At 50.0% G+C, this 18961-nt stretch overlaps 1 protein-coding gene across 4 annotated transcripts in view; it reads left to right on the forward strand.

Moving 5' to 3' along the window:
* Positions 1-18961, forward strand: part of Amotl1 (angiomotin like 1) — a 111372-nt gene that overhangs the window by 18115 nt on the left and 74296 nt on the right. For all 4 annotated transcript variants that reach the window (XR_003847815.1, XM_008823125.3, XM_029558687.1 and 1 more), the window contains 2 exons: positions 7218-7367; positions 10987-11947. Coding sequence is in view for 3 of the 4 variants with exons in the window: in XM_008823125.3 (XP_008821347.1) it covers positions 7218-7367; positions 10987-11947 (1111 nt within the window). In the remaining variant the exon portion in view is untranslated. The remainder of the gene's footprint in view (positions 1-7217; positions 7368-10986; positions 11948-18961) is intronic.

Here is an 18961-nt window from a genome sequence, read left to right on the forward strand (position 1 = left end):
CACCCATCCATCCATCCAAACCCATCCATCCATCCACTCACGCATCCACCCACCCACCCATCCATCCACCCATCCATCCAAACCCATTCATTCATCCACCCACTCACCCACCCACCCATCCATCCAAACCCATCCACCCACCTACCCACCCATCTATCCATCCAACCATCCATCCAAACCCATCCACCCACCCATCCATCCATCCACCCATCCATCCATCCAAACCCATCCATCCACCCCCCCCCCCCCCCCCCCCCCACCCAGCTACCCATCCACCCACGCATCCATCCATCCATCCATCCATCCATCCATCCCTCCCTCCCTCCTCCTCTCCCTGTCAGATATTCTTAACTGTAAGCATGCTGAGTGACTTTGGCTGATTTAGGCTTTTAGTAGATTACCTATATAAGCTAACTGGAAATATACCGGGCAGCTCAGGACTTAATGGGATGATTCAGGACATGAATGCCATCAATAGGGGATCCCTGGTGGTTCTGGACCCTGGGGGCAGTGTTGCCCCACTACACATGTTCACTTCCTTTTGTGTTGGTATTGTTTCCTCAAGGGTCAGTCAACATTCAGTGAACTGAACCTAGGTCATCCTAACCCCTGGACCATGAGGAGTTCCTGTGACTCTGTGATGGGAGGTGGAGCTGATCCTGAGTCCTTGGGCCTCTGCGATTGGAGGCAGAGCTGATCCTGAGTCCCTGGGGCTCTGTGATGGGAGGCAGAGCCACTTTTGGTTTTTTTGAGACAGGGTCTCCCTGTAGCCCCAACTGTCCTGGAACTCACTATGTAGACCAGGCTGGCCTTGAACTCACAGAGATCCGCCTGCCTCTGCCTCCCGAGTGCTGGGATTAAAGGTGTGCACCACCATGCCTGACGTTTCCCGGTCTTAGAAGGCAGCATTTAAGCAGATGACTGTTAGGACCAAGTGTGGCAGTAGTAGTTGGAAGATGATCTCCTCAGTCTCTGAATTATCTCCTAGTCTGGTAGTGTTGTGAGGATAATGCCCTTGTGCTCTGAGAACACAGGTGCAGATGGTCAGCCTGGGGTCTGCAGCTGTCCCTTCACCCTCTTACCTCAGACAAGTTGCCCTGGATTCTCTGTTCTTAATGAGAAGAAACACTGTCCTGACTCCACCCCAGGCTGCCATGCTGGGCTGGTCCTCTTCTCCCCACCGCTGTGTGGACTGCTGTCCTCTGCAGCTTTCTCTGTTCCCTTCCCCAGAGCTACTCTGCAGAGCTTCTCTCCATAAATGCTGGGCCACGCTTTGACCTCCATGATCAGAGAACTGGCTGCCGGGTGGAAGCTGGGCAAGTGTGCATGGAGCTCCCTGGAGCAAGTCCTCCTGTCTCACAGGACGATGGGCTCGCCGGCTCTTTGTATTCATAGCTCTATCACATGGCTCTCTTGAGCTCACTTGTTACTTGCAAGGTCAAGAACATGCTCTGCAGTTTGGTTTACACTGATAATAGCTCAGAGATATTTCTGAATAAGCATTACTAAGTTAACTTTAGACACGTTTAAAGTGTTATATCACACCATTTCACTTTGAGAAATTAAACAGGTATTAGTATGGATTTCATTTTTTTTCCAGATGGATTGGTTCACAGGATAGAATCCAAGTTTGATGCCCTTGTAGAAGACCGTTCCATGGACAGGGCTGGGAATCTTGGAAACCTCACCTGTTAGTCCCTCGCTAAATCTAGAGTTTCACATAATGGTTTCCAGGGAAAGGGGAGTGAGAAGCACATTCCAGTGTGTGTTCTGGCTGGGGCATGAGGAATCTGCTTCCACTGTGTGCGGGTGTGTGCTACATGCAAGTTGTTGTACACAGCTGTGTGCTGTGTGCATGTGTCTACTGTGTGCAGGTGTGTGCTGTGTGCAGGTGTGTTCTGTGTGCAACTGTGCCGTGTGAAGATGTGTGTTGTATACAGGTATGTGTTGTGTGCAGGTGTGTGCTGTGGGTAGGTGTGCATTGTATGTGGGTGTGCAGTGTTCAGGTGTGTGCTGTGGGTAGGTGTGCATTGTGTATGGTGTGTAGTGTTCATGTGTGTTCTGTGTGCAGGTGTGTTCTGTGTGCAACTGTGTTGTGTGAAGGTGTGTGGTGTACAGGTATGTGTTGTGTGAAGGTGTGTGCTGCGTGTGGGTGTGTAGGCATGTGCTGTGGGTAGGTGTGCATTGTATGTGGGTGTGCAGTGTTCAGGTGTGTGTTGTGCGCAGGCATGTGCTGTGTGCGGGTGTGTAGGCATGTGCTGTGTGCAGCTGTGTGAGGAATGATGCTTCCCTGGTGTCCCACCTGCTCTCTGGTGCCTGTGCTGAGATTTGGCTTGTTAGCCACTTACTTCTCAGCCCCCTTGGGTCCCAGTCCCCCCGCCATTGTTTCCAGGGCCCGTGTCTCTGAGTGCAGTATTCCACTCCCTAGAAAACCTCCAGTGCCTGAATCAGGAGGCTTGGCTGCTTGCTTAGCAATGAGGTATGTGACGTACTCAGCACATCCCGTCACCCTTCAGAAGGTAAAATAGGAGCCAGGGAGTGTGTTGTTGAGTTTGAAATCTGTTAAAAAGTTGGAGACGGTTATTCTAATCTGGCAGTGAAAGTGCTTGTGGGTGCAGGGCGTTGTGGGTGCAGGGCGTTGTGGACACCCAATAGCTGGCAGGAAGATTGGCACTTCGCTGGCACCTGGCAATTTTCTTGGAGTTAGTGGCATCTTAGAGGAATGGGCCTCTGGCTTACAGACCCCGAAGCACCAGTATTAGCTACAGAGGGGACAGGAAGTATCCCTGTACTTTATGGAACTGAACAGTGAGTCCAAGGAATTTTCTAGAACTGGTCTAAGAGGGATCTTTGACATTTTCTTTAAACCTTTACATGGTGCTGAGGCTGTTCCAAAGAATCCTGCCTTATTTTCTGTGCCAGTCAGCAGATGTCAGACCACACACCCAACTGTTTGCACTGCTTACGGAGATTCGAAAGTACACAGCCTGTCTACGAAGGGCATGCAGGTTCCTAAGAGCAATGACAGCAGCCTCGGTTGAAGACCTGCTGCAAAGGCCTGGACCGTTGATATTTAGGTGGTAACTTTGTGTGCCTCTGGTCATAATTGCTGTGGTGGTTGAGGCTGATGTAGGGGGAGGCACGCCAGAGGAGTAAACCAAGGAGTTAAATTTACTGGGATGGATTTAAAGCAGTTGGAGGGGGTGTGTGAAGCTATAGGGCCACACTGGGGAATGACGTGACGTGTGCACAGGATGCTGGGATGCTGAGGGGATTGGTAAGATCACAGACAGCTTGGAAACCAAAGACTGACTTGAAGTGATAGACCACAAGGTTACATGCAAGGGGATGGCCTGCAGGAGAGTAAAGGACAAGCTCTGTGTGTGTGTGTGTGTGTGTGTGTGTGTGTGTGTGTGTGTGTGTTAGTTAGTGGAGGGAAGTGCTCAGCATAGGAAGGTGAAAGTGTTCAAACTCAGGGAGAGGAGGCAGGATTCTGTGCTGGCGAAAGACACACGGGTTTTGTAAAGGTAAAGGAACTTTATCTTGGTGGAAGGTTGAACTCACACTATAATTGCAGAATGTCAACCTCTGTTGAGCTCAATGAAGGAGATTCCTGCCTCCCTTCAAAGCAGGGGCATTGCGAGCTGCATGTGCTTCCCCTGCAGAACTCCCCAGGGAGCTCACATCCCACAGGGGCCTGGGCCTGGGCCTGTTCTCCAATGAGTTGGCCCTAACCCTGTGGGGGCGGGAATCCTCGGTGAAGGTCTGATTTGAAAGAAGTTAGATAGCTGTAGGTCACCATGGAGACAAGAGGGCCTTGTGTGGAGCTGTCCTGATGAAGCCCACCCTACCTCCCACCTCCTGCATGCAGAAACACTGTACAGACACTACTGAGCTCCCGAGCCCTCAGAGTACTGCTGCCCTCCCTATGCTGGTGGCCTTGCGGGTCCCTGGGTCTAAGCTCTGCAGGGCCTTCTGGGTGGCAGGGGTGTTTGGAAGGTTTCTGGCTTCTCAGAGCTCCAACTCCTGGTTAGGAAGCCAGCAAAGAAAACAGACCGGACCCGACGCCCCCCCCTTCCAAGTTCTCATTTCCTGTCCTCTGCCCTGCATTTTGGTTAAGAAAATAGAATGAATTCACACTAGACAAGCTCCTTGTGTAGCTAATGGACTAAGAAGACCAGAAGGACTAGTGTTCTAGTTTCCTGTCTCTTGCTGTGATAAAACACTTTAACCAAAAGTATCTTCAGGGAGAAAGGGGTGTTACAGTCCTGTCCTTGGGGGAAGTCAGGGCAGGAACTCGAGTTGGATCTTGAAGCGGATGCCATGGAAGAACACTGCTGGCTGGCTCACCGGGGCTCAGGCTCAGCTAGCTTTCTTTTATAGCCCAGGACCGACCTAGGGAATGTGCCACCCACAGTGGGCTGGCCTGTCCTACATCAATTAACAGGGAAGACAGTCCTCCACAGACATGCCCTCAAGTCAATCTGATCTAGGAAATTCCTCAATTGAGGCTTCCCTCAGATGACTCTAGGCTGGTTGAAATTGACAGTTAAAGCTAACTAGGACAGCTAAGCACATGTGTGATGATACAAGTTCTTGTAGACTTTACCTATCTAGGAATCCCATACAGACTCCACAGCATCATCTCCACCATGGTTCCTGGTGTTACACTGAGACCCAGTGACTCTTTAGGTGGGGTCAGTGCTGGGATAACCCAGTCTTGTCTCTTGCTGGTGTTGAGGCTGCCTGGCTCTGTCTACCTGCAGGGCGTGTTCTGTCTTCTCTGGGCTCTCCTGCCTTTCTTCAGCACCAGAGTGGTGGCAGCAGCAGGAATGTCTGTCAGTGAATGTATGAGCCCCGAGTGTGTGTGAAAGATGTCTTGAGTGATGTAGACATGTAGGTGGCCATTGTGTCCTCAGGATTAAGTGCATGTGCGCGCACATGTGTTAATGTACATTAGGTCTTTCATGTCACTGAGGGCAACATGGTAAGGGTTGGTGTCTTCTGTGAACAAGAAGTGCCTTCTGAGGTGTGGAGCTCTTCAGCCCGCTCTTAGCTGCAGGCTATAGGAAAGGTGTGGAGAAGTGGTCGCTGCAGTGTCTGTGATGGTTAATGTGCAGGGTCCGTTGTAAGCTCTGTGCTGGGAGCATTCTCTCTCTCTCTCTCTCTCTCTCTCTCTCTCTCTCTCTCTCCCCCCCCCTCCCTTCCTCCTTCCCTCCCTCCTTTATAGACATTTGTATATACATATATGACATCATCGTATTAGAATTTTGGTCTCTTAGTCATGTGACTAGGTAGTAACGTCATGTAAAAGTTGTCAAATCCAGGCCCAGGTCAGACCTGTTCTGCTCCTGTGCTCAGGAGCAGCCCATGCCCCTCCTGACCCAATTCTCTTTTAAGAAGACACACCACTTTGAGTGGCACACATGAGCCTTTGGATCCCCTTTTCCTCTGACTTGGTGGTAGATCTGGGACTGAAGGCGGACAAAGCTGTTTTGTGATGGGCCCTGATTTCCCTGTACCTTTGGGCTGCCCAACACTGGCTACACATTGAAGACTTTTGGTACATGCCTGTAATCCCAGTTACTGGAGAGGCTGAGGCAGGAAGATTGAAGGTTCAAGACTTCCTGAACGACGAAGCTGAGTTCAAGATCAGCCTGGATAACTTAGTAAGACCCTGATCAAAATAAAAGAGATCTAAAGACTGAAAAATAGCTATAGCTCAGTGGTAGAGTGCTTGCCTACTATGTGAGAAATCCGGGGTTCAGTCCTCAGCAACACACACACACACACACACACACACACACACACACACACACACGATATAGTTGCCTGGGCTGTACCCGCAGAGATGCTGCCTGAACTGGTCTGACCTGGGCCTGGGTATTGGACTTGAAAAAGTCTCCCTGCTTGCAAATGTTCAGAAAGCTTGTACCTTGTTCCTCTCCAGACTGTACCTGCCTTCAGGCAGAAGTTGGATTTGGCTTTGGATCTAGGCCATGTGGGATTTCTAGCTCTAGCACCAGACTCTCAGCTTTACAGGGGTACAAGAGGCCCAGAAAGGAGCTGAGCTTCTTTTGGGAGCAACCCCTGCAGCGTGCTGGGAAGAGGAGGCCCGGGCACTGGACATGCACTAGACAGTATGCCCTTCATACCCAGTGTGTGTTCATCTCTAAGGTGAGCGTCCCAAGTACCTTTATTTTAAATTCACAAGATAAGTATTCTAACTGTGGAGATCATAATTTTGTCTCTCTGGGTGAGATGTGCCTTTGATGGGCTGAACACACAGGCAAATGCCATTTCGCATGTGAGAGCATCAGGAAGAAGGCGGGCACGTTCTTGTCTAGGGCCCTTGGCGAAAGAATCACTTACTAGTAGCTCTGGTTTTGTGTGAAACCTAGGAATTAACTTTCAGGCAAGATTTTAATAAAATAACACGACCCTACAGAATAAACTTTTGGAAAAAAAATTTCCCAGCACTTTAATCTCACCTCCCACACAGAGATACCAGAGCGAGAGGGAAAGCGTCTATCTGCTAGCCATTCCCAGGACGTGGCAGGTGCGGTATCAGTGCCCTGAAGTAGACTCTCATGTTGGGTAGCTGTGGGGCCCAGTGCAGTGTGGAGTTTAACCAGACAGGAGCCATGTTTGGGTTTATGTGGGACAGATGAACGAGCTGAAAGACCGGTGCTTGGCCGAGTCCCAGAACCCTGACCCTGTGCTGCACCTGCGAAAACTCCCGTCGGGTGGGAACTGGCTGTGGCCAGCCTGGGACATGCCCTTGCCGACACAGATCTGGCAAAGCAGCCGCCCTCTCTGTGCCGTTTATGTCTGAGACAGCTGCTGTCCCCGTTTTCTTTCCTTGTCTGACCCCTCCGTCTCCTTCCCTTATGTCCCTCCCTTCATATTTCAAACCTCCTGCCTCTTCCGGTTCCACAGAGGCTCTGACTTTTGGGGGTGCTGCTGCTGGGTGACAGCTTCTGTGTCCACACTCATTGTGTCTTAAAGAGGGTTATGTTGACCTCAGAAGTCAACATGGCAGGCACTGGACTTGTGATAATTCTGAAAGAAGCTTTGGAATTTTATGAATGAAAAAGGCTGAGCTCTCAGTGTGAGTTACCCTGTGGGAGAAGAATCTGGGCACATGTGAGTCATGCAGGAAGGAGGGGGCACTTGACTGACTCTAACATGCACTCACTTTACTTTCTTTCCCCCAGCTCCCCCTCCTGTGTGTTACAGCCCCAGCAGTCCTGCGCAGGTTCTAGAAGACGCTGCCTACTTTTACCAAGACTTCCAGCTCTACTCTGGGAGGCATGAAGCGTCAGCTTTGACTTTAGAGGCAAGCGGTGGCCTAAGAGGGAAAGGTGGTAAGTCCTTCAAGGGCACGTGTGTTCGGAACACAGAGGGCCTCACAGCTCTCATCTTTAGTACTTCTGCACGTAGCAACCCCCTACCCCCAGCTGTGATTTCACTTTCTACGCTTTCATTAGCCAAAGTCAGCTGCAGTCTGAAAATTCGAATTGAAAGATACTAGAAATAAGCACTTCATAAGTCTTAAACACCTTTATATTGCCATGATGGTTCTGTTTTATTATTAACTATTGTATTTGTAATTGCAAGGCAGACTTTATCTTGGGAGTGTGTGTGCAAAGAGGCCTTCAAGGCCCTTGGTTTCAGGAATCCCCTGGGGGCCTTGAACGCTTCCCCAAGGATAAAGGAGGAGCTTCTGTCATTCACACTTCTCTCTGTTCTCCATCCTTGCTTAAAAGTCAGCATCTAGGATTAAGAATTGTTTCTACTCAGAGTCTTAGCTTATTCATATTGTACCATGGTATTAAGACTGTTTTGGGCTCGGAAAATTGCCCAGTTGGTGAAGTGCTTGCCATGCAAGCATTAGGACTTGAGTTGGATCCCCAGAGTGTAAAAAAGGTGGGCATGGTGGTACACGCTTGTAATCCCTACACTGGGGAAGTGGAGACAGGTGGATCCCTGGGGCTCCCTGGCCAACCAGGTTAATGATCGAGCCCCAGGTCCCAGTGAGAGAATTTGTCTCAAAACAAAATAAAACAAAGTCTCTCCTCCCAAAGCTCAGAGACCATCACAGAAGAGGGGATGGGGGGAATGTAAGAGCCGGAGGGTGGGGAGGAGTGCTGTGAGCTGCTGTCTTCTGGTCATGACCTGGCCATGGCACTCCTGGACTCACAGCAGCTGTGGTTACCTGCACTAGATCAAGCCAACACGATCAGTCAGCAACCCAGCAGCAGTGTTAACTGGACTCAGTGGGTTACAAAACACTGAGAGGACATGAAGGGAGGAGGGGGACATGTTGGGGTGCCTGGGGGGAGAGAGGGTGGATAGAATCAAGATGCATTCTGTACATGTATGAAATCTCTACATGTATGAAATATCGCTACATGTATGAAATTGCCAAAGAATGAAGAAAAGATAATCTTAAATAAACAAGGTAGATGGCCCTTGAGGAACCACACTGAGGTTTTCTTGTGGCCTCCACATATATTTGCACATGTGAACACATGTGCACGCACACACACACACACACACACACACACACACACAAAGACTGTTATATCTCACCATGTAATTCCCTTTAGGAGAATCATGCAGGAACTTCAAAATTAAATCATCCTGTCTCCAAGTCTTTCTTACTCAAACTCTAAGTCCTCTTCTTACCTTTGCTCAAATCCCTCACTTCCTTTTCTGTCTCTGCTTTCATTGTTTGCTTGTTTGTTTTTGCAAGTAGCTCAGAAGTCGAAAAGAAATTCAAAGCTGTAGTTAGGAAGGGATGTGTTCCTTCCTAACTTCCTGTCTGTGTCTGAGGGCTCTTGAGAGTAGTGAGACCACTGTAGAAAGGAAGGGTCTTCCCATAGGAAAGGTCCCCCCGGAGGAAGGGTCCCCCTAAGGAAGGGTCTCACTGTAGGAAGGTGCCCCCGCAGGAAGTGTCCCCCCCGTAGGAAGTGTCCTCCCCATAGGAAGCATCCCCTGGCTCTTGCTCTGTGCATTGCATTCTCTCTCTCTCTCTTTCTCTCTCTCTCTCTCTCCCCCTTTTCCTGCCACTTGAGACCCCATCCCCCCTTTCTGAGACAGAGTCTTGCTACATGGCCCCAGCTGGCCCCAGGCTCACAGAGACCTGCCCAGAAAGAGGCCTTTCTGCTGAGATTAAAGGCCTGCACCACTGCACCTGGCTGAGACCCATTGTTTTATTATCTATCCACATAAGTGATTTCTATTGCAATTACATTTTTATCTTACTTTATTTACATTTTTATTCTTATTTAAAGATACCTGTTCTAGTAAGCCTTGTGGATCTATTACTCTGAAGATAAATGCTCTGCCCCCTGTAGTCTCATGACTCTACCAGGTAGCAACTGGCTGTAATATAATAGCTTCACAACACAGGCTTGTCAAGTGAATGAGGGGCTGGTAGACTCCGTCCCGGCCTCTCTTTCCTTGGGCTGTTCATTGCTTATTACAATTTTTATTGTTTGTTTTTTATTATTTTGGGCAGTGTCACTGTGTAGCACTGGCTGTCCTGGAACTCACTACGTAACTAGGCTAACCTCAAACTTGAGGCAATCCTCCTGCCTCTGTCTCCTGAGTGCTAGGATTACAGGTGTGCACTGGCACATCTGGCATGAATTCTAGTACAGGAGGAAATGGTAGATACCGAGTGAATTGGAGGGAAGTCAGAAGCAAGGGCGTTTACGGGAGGCCGTTCAACTGGTTAGGATGGCCAGTGCTGGGGAGGCCGAGAGTATGGCAGAAAACTGGAGAGTGCAACAGTGCGGAAACCAGGGCTTGCTTCTGATTCTGCCACCTAAGCGAAAGGTCAAAGTAAGAATGAGAGGACCCACAAGACAGAGGGTGAGGGACTGGGGTGGGTAACAGCTGGGGAGAGGAAGGAGCATTGAGGGTCAAGGCCTGTAAGCGCTGTGTGCTGCCGCTGCAGACAGGAGCTGAAGACAAGGGTAGAAGCTCCGTTGAGTGGGGGCAGAAGAGGCCTCAGCCGGAGCTGGGGACATGCAGACCAGAAGAGGCAGGTGGAGAGAAGGATGCCAGGGAGGGTGGTACTGAAGCAGGAGGATGCTAAACTGGGACGCCGTTTCAAATGGTGAACAGTTAGGTTGAATGCTCTAGAAAGGTTCCAGAGCCAGAAAGCTCTCAGTGGATTTCGTTACTAATCAGAGCAGGGGGTAGAGTGTTTGGAGCATGGGGACAAAGATTCGGGTCACCTTCTGTGCCAGATGCTTCAGTGTCAACTTGACACACCTGGGTTGAGGGAGCCTCAATTGGGGAATTTCCTCCATAGGTCTGGCCTGCGGCCATGTCTGAGGGCATCTTCCTGATTGTTGAGTGATGTGGGAGGGCCCAGCCCACTGTGAGTGGTGTCACCCCTGGGCAGGTGGGCCTGTGTTGTATAAGAAAGCAGGCTGAGCAGGGGCCAGGGGAGCAAGCCAGTAAGCAGCATTCCTCCATGGCCTGTGCTCCAGCTCCTGCCTCTGGGTTCCTGCCCTGAGTTCCTACCTTGGGCTCCCTGATGACCTGTGACCCGGGAGATGTAAGCGTAATAAACCCTTTCCTCCCCAAGTTGGTAGTGGTCAGAGTGTTTTGTCACAGCAATGGAGAGACAAACTAGGACACCTTCTGAGGACAGCTAGGGAAAATGGAGGGTGATAGAGCTCTGTCAGAGGACCACAAGAGGGTGCTTTCTTTATGTTTTGGTATTTTTTTTTTTAACAATAGGAAGACTTGGGTCAGTTTCTTTGACACTGACCAAATTAGGAAAGGGAGGCGTGGAAAGGTGGAGCAGGCCCCTGAGGATCAGGGAAGCGTCTGTCCGAGAGGTGACAGCACATTTGGAACCTGGTCTGTGCATGCTGCTATAATTAGAATGTCAGTTGTTCGTCACTCACAGAGTATGCCTCCTGGGGATGGCAGGCTGATAGCACTTTCCTGTTTGTCTTTCAGTGGAGGACCCTCTCTCTACCTTCCACTCCCCAAACTTCCTGAGGCCCTCAGAGGTGGACATGAGAGGTTCTGAGGATGCGGCAGCTGGAACAGTGTTACAGCGGCTGATCCAGGAACAACTGCGCTATGGCACCCCGACCGAGAACATGAACTTGCTGGCCATTCAGCACCAGGCCACAGGGAGTGCAGGGCCAGCCCACGCCACCAACAACTTTTCTTCCACAGAAACCCTCACTCAAGAAGACCCACAAATGGTCTACCAGTCAGCTCGCCAAGAACCGCAGGGTCAAGAACACCAGGGGGACGGTACGGTGATGGAGAAGCAGGTCCGGTCCACGCAGCCCCAACAGAACAATGAGGAGCTGCCCACCTACGAGGAGGCCAAAGCTCAGTCGCAGTTCTTCAGGGGCCAGCAGCAGCAGCAGCAGCAGCAACAACAACAGCAGCAGCAGCCCCCACAGCAGCAGGGACAGGGGCCTCTGGGCCACAGCTACTACATGGCTGGGGGCACCAGTCAGAAGTCTCGCACTGAAGGGAGGCCCACAGTGAACCGGGCCAACAGTGGACAGGCGCACAAGGATGAGGCCCTGAAAGAACTCAAGCAGGGCCACGTTCGCTCCCTTAGCGAGAGGATCATGCAGCTGTCACTGGAGAGGAATGGGGCTAAGCAACACCTCCCCGGCCCGGGAAATGGGAAGGGCTTCAAAGCTGGAGGGGGACCCTCCCCAGCCCAGCCTGCCTGTAAAGCACTGGACCCTCGTGGTCCTCCACCCGAGTACCCCTTCAAGGCCAAGCCAATGATGTCCCCAGTCAGCAAGAATCAAGACCATGGACTTTACTACAGCGACCAGCACCCTGGAGTTCTGCACGAGATGGTGAAGCCTTACCCGGCACCTCAGCCTGCGAGAACAGAAGTGGCCGTCCTGAGGTACCAGCCGCCCCCGGAGTACGGGGTCACCAGGTGACTATCAGCTCAGCTTTGCAGAACTCAGCTGTGTTTAGTGCTTTGCTCCTTTTGAGGGATGTTGGCTTTTTATCAAAACGTTGATCTTGTCCATAGCATTTCATGAGCCACTTTGGGGCCCAGGTTTGAAGGGAGAAATGAGCAACTGGGAATTTCCTTCATTCTGGGCATGGAACATGGAGAAAGGAGGTTCTGTTCATTGGCCTGAAAGGAGCAGTGTGTGTGTGTGTGTGTGTGTGTGTACGCGTGCACTTGTGCGTATGTGTGTGCATGTGCGTGTTTGTGTGTGCATGTGTGTGTCTGTATGTGTGCGCGCCTGTTTATGTGCATGCTGTTGCATGTGTGTGGGTTCACATACAGATGTGTGGGTACACATGGAAACCAGAGAACAACCTTGAGTGTCCTGAATGCTGTTCCTTGGGTATGATCTACCTTTTTCTCCCCTCCCCCCCAAGACAGGGTCTCTCGTGAACTCACCAAGTTAAGCTAAGCTAGCCGGCTACCGAGCCCAAGGATCTGCCTGTCTCTGCCTTCCCAGCACATGTGTGTGCCACCACATCCAGCGTTAAAACGATTTTATTATTTATTTTTTATTTTACGTGTATGAATGTTTTGCCTGCATGCCTGTAAGTGTGCTCCTATGGTGCGATGCCTGTGGAGGCCAGAAGAGGGTGTCGGATCTCCTGGAACTGGAGTTATGAGTGGTTGTTGGCTGCCGTGTGGGTACTGGGAACTGAGTCTGCGTCCTCTGCAAGGCCTCTTAGCCACTGAGCCACCTTCAGCCCTCACTCCCAGTTGTTTGTACTGGGTTCTGAGGATTGAACTCAGGACCTTGTGCTTGCAGGCAAGCACTTTAACCCCCTGAGCCATCTCCCCAGCCCAAAGGGGTCATTCATTTATTTTGAGATATTTTGTTTATTATTTTTGTTTTATGTGTGTGGGTGTTTTCCTGTATGTATATAAGTGCACCCATGTTGTGCAATGCCTTTGGAGGCCAGAAGAGGGCATCAGATTCCCTGGAACTGGAGTTACAGATGCTTGTTAGCCACCATGTGGGTGCTGTGAACCAACTTGGGTCCTCTGCAAGAACAGCCCATGCTCTGAACCACTGAACCATCTCTCCAGATCCCCAAAGTGGTTTTTCAGTCTCTCTTTATTGTATTAATTGTATTAGTTGATCTTCCTCCCTCCCTCACTTCCTCCCTCCATCCCTCCCTCCCTCCATCCCTCCCTCCCTTTCTTCCTCCCCTGATCCTTTGTTTCTTGACACAGGGTCTCACTATGTAGCCTGTACTGGCCTTGAACTCATGATCCTCTTGCCTCTGCCTCTCAAATACTGGAATTACAAACATGCACCACTGTGCCTGGCCTCATCACAGATTTTTAAGGAAAATGCCCTGGGGGCTAGAGAGATGGCTCAGTGATTAAGAGTGCTTGCTGCCACTTACAGAGGAGTTTGGTTTCCAGGTGGCACCTGTAACTCCAGCTGCAGGGACCGGACTCCCTCTTCTGGCCTCTGTGCACACCTGCATACACATGGCATAAACTCAGACCTTACAGCTGGGGTGGCCGGGGCTAGCTGGAAGCATCCTGACCAACAGCTGTTCTTTCATCCTAATTCCCCTTCTGGTGTGTTTCTTCAGATGGATCGATGGATCCCTGGATTCAGCAACACTGAGCATGTCCTCTGTGTAGCCTTGGACCAAGTTCACAGGCATGAATATGGTCCCTGCCCCTGAGGTCCTTGAAGCAGCATCTCTGGGGAAACCAGCAACAGAACACAACACTGCCATTCAGTGTGCTGTTCAGGACAAAGTAGGCAGGATGTGCTACGCTAGCAGTCACTGGAAGGGCTCACAGCCTCAGTGAGAGCTTCCTAGATGATGGGATGCTGACTTGGGCCTCAAAGGTTGAAGGTAGAGGTGATGTGGCAGGAGGTGCTCTGCGGAGGGAGTGCCATCTCCACAGGCAGGAAGACCCCACAATGTGTCTGGAACGAGGGGCAGAGATGCAGAGCCCAGGAGGCGAGGAGTGGAAAGATAGGGCAAAAGACGGGTTTGGATGGGGAAGCTGAGAACAGCGGTGAAGGCCCTGGCCTGCACTCCAAGTTTAGGGTTCATCCGTGAGCAACTGGGAAGTTTGTTTAAGATTTATTTTCATTCATGTTTATATGTGTGTGTCTGTGTGTGTATTACCTCAGATCCTCAGAGCTACAGTTACAGGTGGTTGTAAGCTGCCCCGTGTGGGTTTGGGGAATTAAACTCAGGTCCTGTAGAAGAGCAGTATCTGCTCTTAACTCCAAGCTGTCTCTCCACCCTCCCGTGTGGTGTTTTTAAGCAGGAAGTTGATTAGTGACTGACTGACCAGGGGACTGGGGGCCCACAAGGCCTTTCACGGTTTCGGTATTTCAGAGATGAACTGGTGAGGGCGGTAAAGCTCCAGATGGCAGGAGCAGAGAAACATCGCCTAAGAGGGACAGAGAAATAAACTTGATAGGGTTCAGTGATCGGTTAGACAGCTGCGGAACAGGGTGTGTGTTTGAGGCAGGTGGTCATGGAACCTCAGGAGAGAATGTGGGAGTGGCCACTGATGTTGCTGGGCCTGTGCAGGAAGTGCCCAGACTTGGGAGACAGGTGGCCCTGCCGTAACTGGATGTCATCCTTGGATGTCATCCTCACCCGGTGTTTGTTTCTGAATGGAATGAGTTTGTTTCTCTGGGGGACTCCAGGGCCTAGTGCAGGCACACACCAGGCTGTACACCTTTCGGGAGGGTGCTGACTGACTGGCCACTCACTCCCACTCTGGCACATCTCATACCAGTGGGTGTAACTAGTTATTTTTCTGGTTGCTGTCACCAAGTTCCTGACAGAATGTGACATACAGGACATACAGGAGGAACAATTTTATTTCAGCTCACAGTTTGAGAGGGTAGTGTCTGTTGTGGCTGGGTGGGAAGGACTAGAGGAGTTCATGGGCCAGAAGGCCTGGCTGGAACTCATTCCTTACATCTCTGCAAACCAGGAAGCAAAGAAGGGGAACACCCGCACCCAGCTGATTTTCCTCTTTTCCGTCTGCGAGTCCAGCTAGTGGGATGGTATCACGCACATTCAGGATGAGTTTTTCCTGTTCAGTTAAACTTCTCTGGAAACACCCTCAAAGACGCATCCAAAGGTGTGTCTAGGTGATTCTAATTCTAATCACACTGGCAGTGGAGATGAACCAGATCGCCAGTTCTCAAGCTGTCTGGTCAACTTTGATCTCAGATAAGCAGCAGAATGGGTTTTTCCCAGTGTGGGCTTAACGTGACTCGTGAGGGGGCCTGCAACTCTACTTCCCCTTTATGTCAAAGGGAAACTTCCAACTCAGAAGCTGTCACTGATATTCGTGGCATTGCTCTCCCTCACTTGCATAAAATAATCCACCACTGTGTTTCAGGATTGCAGCATGAGCTTATGACTTCATACTTCATGTCCCAGACATTCCCTTAGCCTCCGGAGAGCCTGCTAAAGGGTGAAGAAAGTCTCTTTCCCTCTCTCTGGCTTTTCTATTTTTTCAATGGCAGCACATAACCTGGACTTGCTTTGTAGTGTTGGCAGTAGCTGTGATGTGGGGTGGGGGGAGTGGTCAGCGGGGAGCCAGGCACTTCCTGGAGGTATCTCTGGTGACTTATAGAGAGCATCATTTGAAGAGAAGTTCCCAGATCAGAAAGAAGAAATGTCGGGGGAATGAGCGCCCTGCCTAGCTTGGCAGCTGGGTTGACATGCCACATTGAGATGTCTGAGGAGACCAAACAGACTGGCCATTGAGGCCAGCCCTAGAGCTCAAAGTCTACCTTGTGAGCCCCGCCGCAGTGAGCTAGACTGGCTCCTGCAGTGCAGCCTTTGGCTGGCTGGGTAAACAAAGTTGTGTCCACACAGCCTGCTCCAGGCACGTTTAGCAGAGCCCGAACCCTGAGAGGTGGACGTGAGACTCAGCGGTGTGCGACTACAGCATTCAACTTATATGTGACTCAAGAGACAAACAAGGCTCCTTCTCACTGCCCTGATCAGCGCTGGCACTTAAGGGATCATCTGTTTGCCGCTAGTGGCGATGGTTTAGGAAGACTGTTGGGTACCTGGACCATGCTCAGTCAACCCCTCTCCGTGCCTGAATCTGCAAGTGACCATGTTTTGTCCTAGCTCATTATTTGAGACCTTTTTTTTTTTTTTTTTTTTTTTTTTTTTTTTTTTAGTTTTGCCTAGAGACAGATCTAAAGAGATAGGTGGTTAACCTGGGAGAGAAATAAGAGTTAGAATTTTTGCCTTCATGTCTAATGCTCAGAATCTTTCACCTGATGTGGAGCAGTAAAGACAGAGTTTCAGGTGGTTGATGGAAAATCCTTTAGATCCCATGTGGGAGCTGCTGGAGCTGCCACTAGTCCAAGCTTCACTGGCTTGCAGCCCCTTACCATGGGTGAGCTCCAGTGGCTGGTGGGGCGGAAATGCGAAGAACAGACCCAAGGACCAGACGTAGCTCCAGGCAAGACACGCTTTCCCCTCAACCCCAAAGTGAAAGTGAGTCAAAGTGAGGACAAGGTGAGAATGGGGCTGCTCCTGTGCAGGGCAGTGACTCCCCCACAAAGCAAACATTTGGATATTAACTCCGACTTGCTGTGGAGACAGAGCATTGCTTCCAGAGCGGCGACTTGGCTTATGTAATGTGTGCTGCTAACAGGAATGAACACATGCAGGAATTCCAGGGGATGGTTGGGTTTTAGCAGAGCAGTTTGGAGTATTTTAGTCAAGATGATTGTTTTCCAAAGAAACCTGTGTTTGAAAAAAATGAAAGCAAGAGCTGCTAAAAAAATTACATATTAATCTTACATTTTCCCAATAAACCACGAGCATTGTAAAATGCAGCTTTTACTAGATAGACTTTCTTTATGTTGAAAATATTTTCTTTCCTTTTTCTTTCTTTTTTTTTTTTTAATTTAGGGAGGGTCTCCCTGTAGCCCCAGCTGGCCTGGAACTAGCTACGCAGACCTGGCTGACCTCTGTCTCACAGAGATCTGCCTGTCTCTGCTTCCCGAATGCTGGGATAAAGATGTGGACCACCATGCCTGGCTAGTATTTTGGGTTTTGTTCATATGGTGTATATGCTTTAATTAGAATCCTGTATAAACTAAGACCTATTTTCTCTAATACTTGCTTTGATTTCCATTTCAAATGGTGGAGCTCTGTAACCTCAGTGGCGACAGTGGAGCACTGTTGGGGGCTTTGGTGCAAAACAGAATCTTTGCCACAGTCTTTGTATGTGCAGGCATTTTATGTGGGTTATATTCCTTAATCTTTACAGCAGTTTAAAGATGTGGATACTAGTGAAGAGCCCATTCTTACATAGTCCAAAGTAGACCTGAGAAGAGAGTTTCCAAGAACAGGTCATGGCCAGCGCCTTGGCTGTGCAGCACCGGGGGGCCAGTCCGGAGATCCCTGCTGCCCGCGACACTTCCCCTGGTTAAACACTCGGCCAGTCACCGTGCATGCAGTGGAAACACAGACCAGACTTCCACTTGACATGACCGCCCTGGTGAGCTTGTAGTCAGTTAACAGAATCCAGCCAGTGTGTGCAGTGTCCACCTCTGTTTTTCAAGAGGACCAGATTACTGATTGAGTACTCCAGACTCAGGGAGGACAGTCTTCCAGATCCCCCTTCTCCAGATAACCTGGAAGGCCACGGGAGCAAACGTAACATTGCAGACAGCTTCAGGCTGTGAGCTTCCAGGGATGGCCAACCTTTTGACGTTGTGAGAAGACACTGTTATTTACCTACACAATTCTCATTCATAGACTGCATAACCAAGTTATGAAAAAGAAACACAAAACAAAAAACAACAACGAAAAACCCCTTAGTGTTATAAGTAAGTTTGTGATTTTATGTTGGGCTGAATTCATAGCTGTCTCTGTAGAACATGGCTCCTTGAGGCCCATTGGACAAAGGTTGGACACACCTGGAAGCCTGTAGTTGGCACTCACTTGGAGGCAGAGGTGTGAGGGCCACTGGTGTGTTTCCTTTAGATGTCTCTAGCAGAATGTGCGTCATTAAAGATGGTCTTTTCTTTCTCTTTTTTCCCTCCCTTTGGTCTTTATGTGACAGGGTCTCCCCATGACCCCCGCTGGCCTAGAACTCACTATGTAGACCAGGCTGGCCTTGAACTCACAGAGATCCACCTGCCTCTGCCTCCCGAGTGCTGGGATTATAGGTGTGCGCCACCACGCCTGGTGAAGATGGTCATTTCTAATTTTAGGCTAATTTCTCTGTTTTAAGCAGTATCAATTCCAGGACGCTAGGAGCAGCTCACTGTGGGTGGAAAGAACAATTCAAGCTTCTCTTTCTCTCTCGCTGAGCCTTGGGCTGCTTTATTGGCCTTCATCTTGCTTCGGTCTCGCCTTGGCAACACAGGGGTTTGATTTACTAGCTTCCCAGATGCAAAGAGAAGGGCGGTGGCTGTTTATTACTATTCTGCTTCTCTATCGATGTACTAATTTGACTTTATTGGCCTTCATCTTGCTTCGGTCTCGCCTTGGCAACACGGGGGTTTGATTTACTAGCTTCCCAGATGCAAAGAGAAGGGTGGTGGCTGTTTATTACTATTCTGCTTCTCTATCGATGTACTAATTTGACTTTCAGTAGGCAAGTAGGCAGGTCCCTGTAAAAGCAGGAGACAGTAGTGTTTGCCCAGGGCTTCCGTCTCAGGCTGATAAAAACCTTGGACAACCAGATACGCTGTGGATTTCCTTGGACAGAGCTGACTTCTTGCTTCTTGTGATAGGCCTGTCATCAACACCCCCATTCCTCTCTTTAGAGCAGAGAGTGGACAGTGAGTGTCCTGTGTTATTCAGGAAGGCGGTGGTGTGGCCATTCTCACAGTCACTGTTTTCTCTGTTAAAATGCTCTGAGAATTTCTTCCCTAGACAATCTAGGTGGGTGCCATGTTTGGTAAGAGCTGTGTTTATAAGAAAGAAGGTTCAGAGG

This window comes from Nannospalax galili, unplaced genomic scaffold (genome assembly GCF_000622305.1).
Source record: "Nannospalax galili isolate Female #2095 unplaced genomic scaffold, S.galili_v1.0 scaffold469, whole genome shotgun sequence".
In the NCBI taxonomy this organism is placed as follows: Eukaryota; Metazoa; Chordata; class Mammalia; order Rodentia; family Spalacidae; genus Nannospalax; species Nannospalax galili.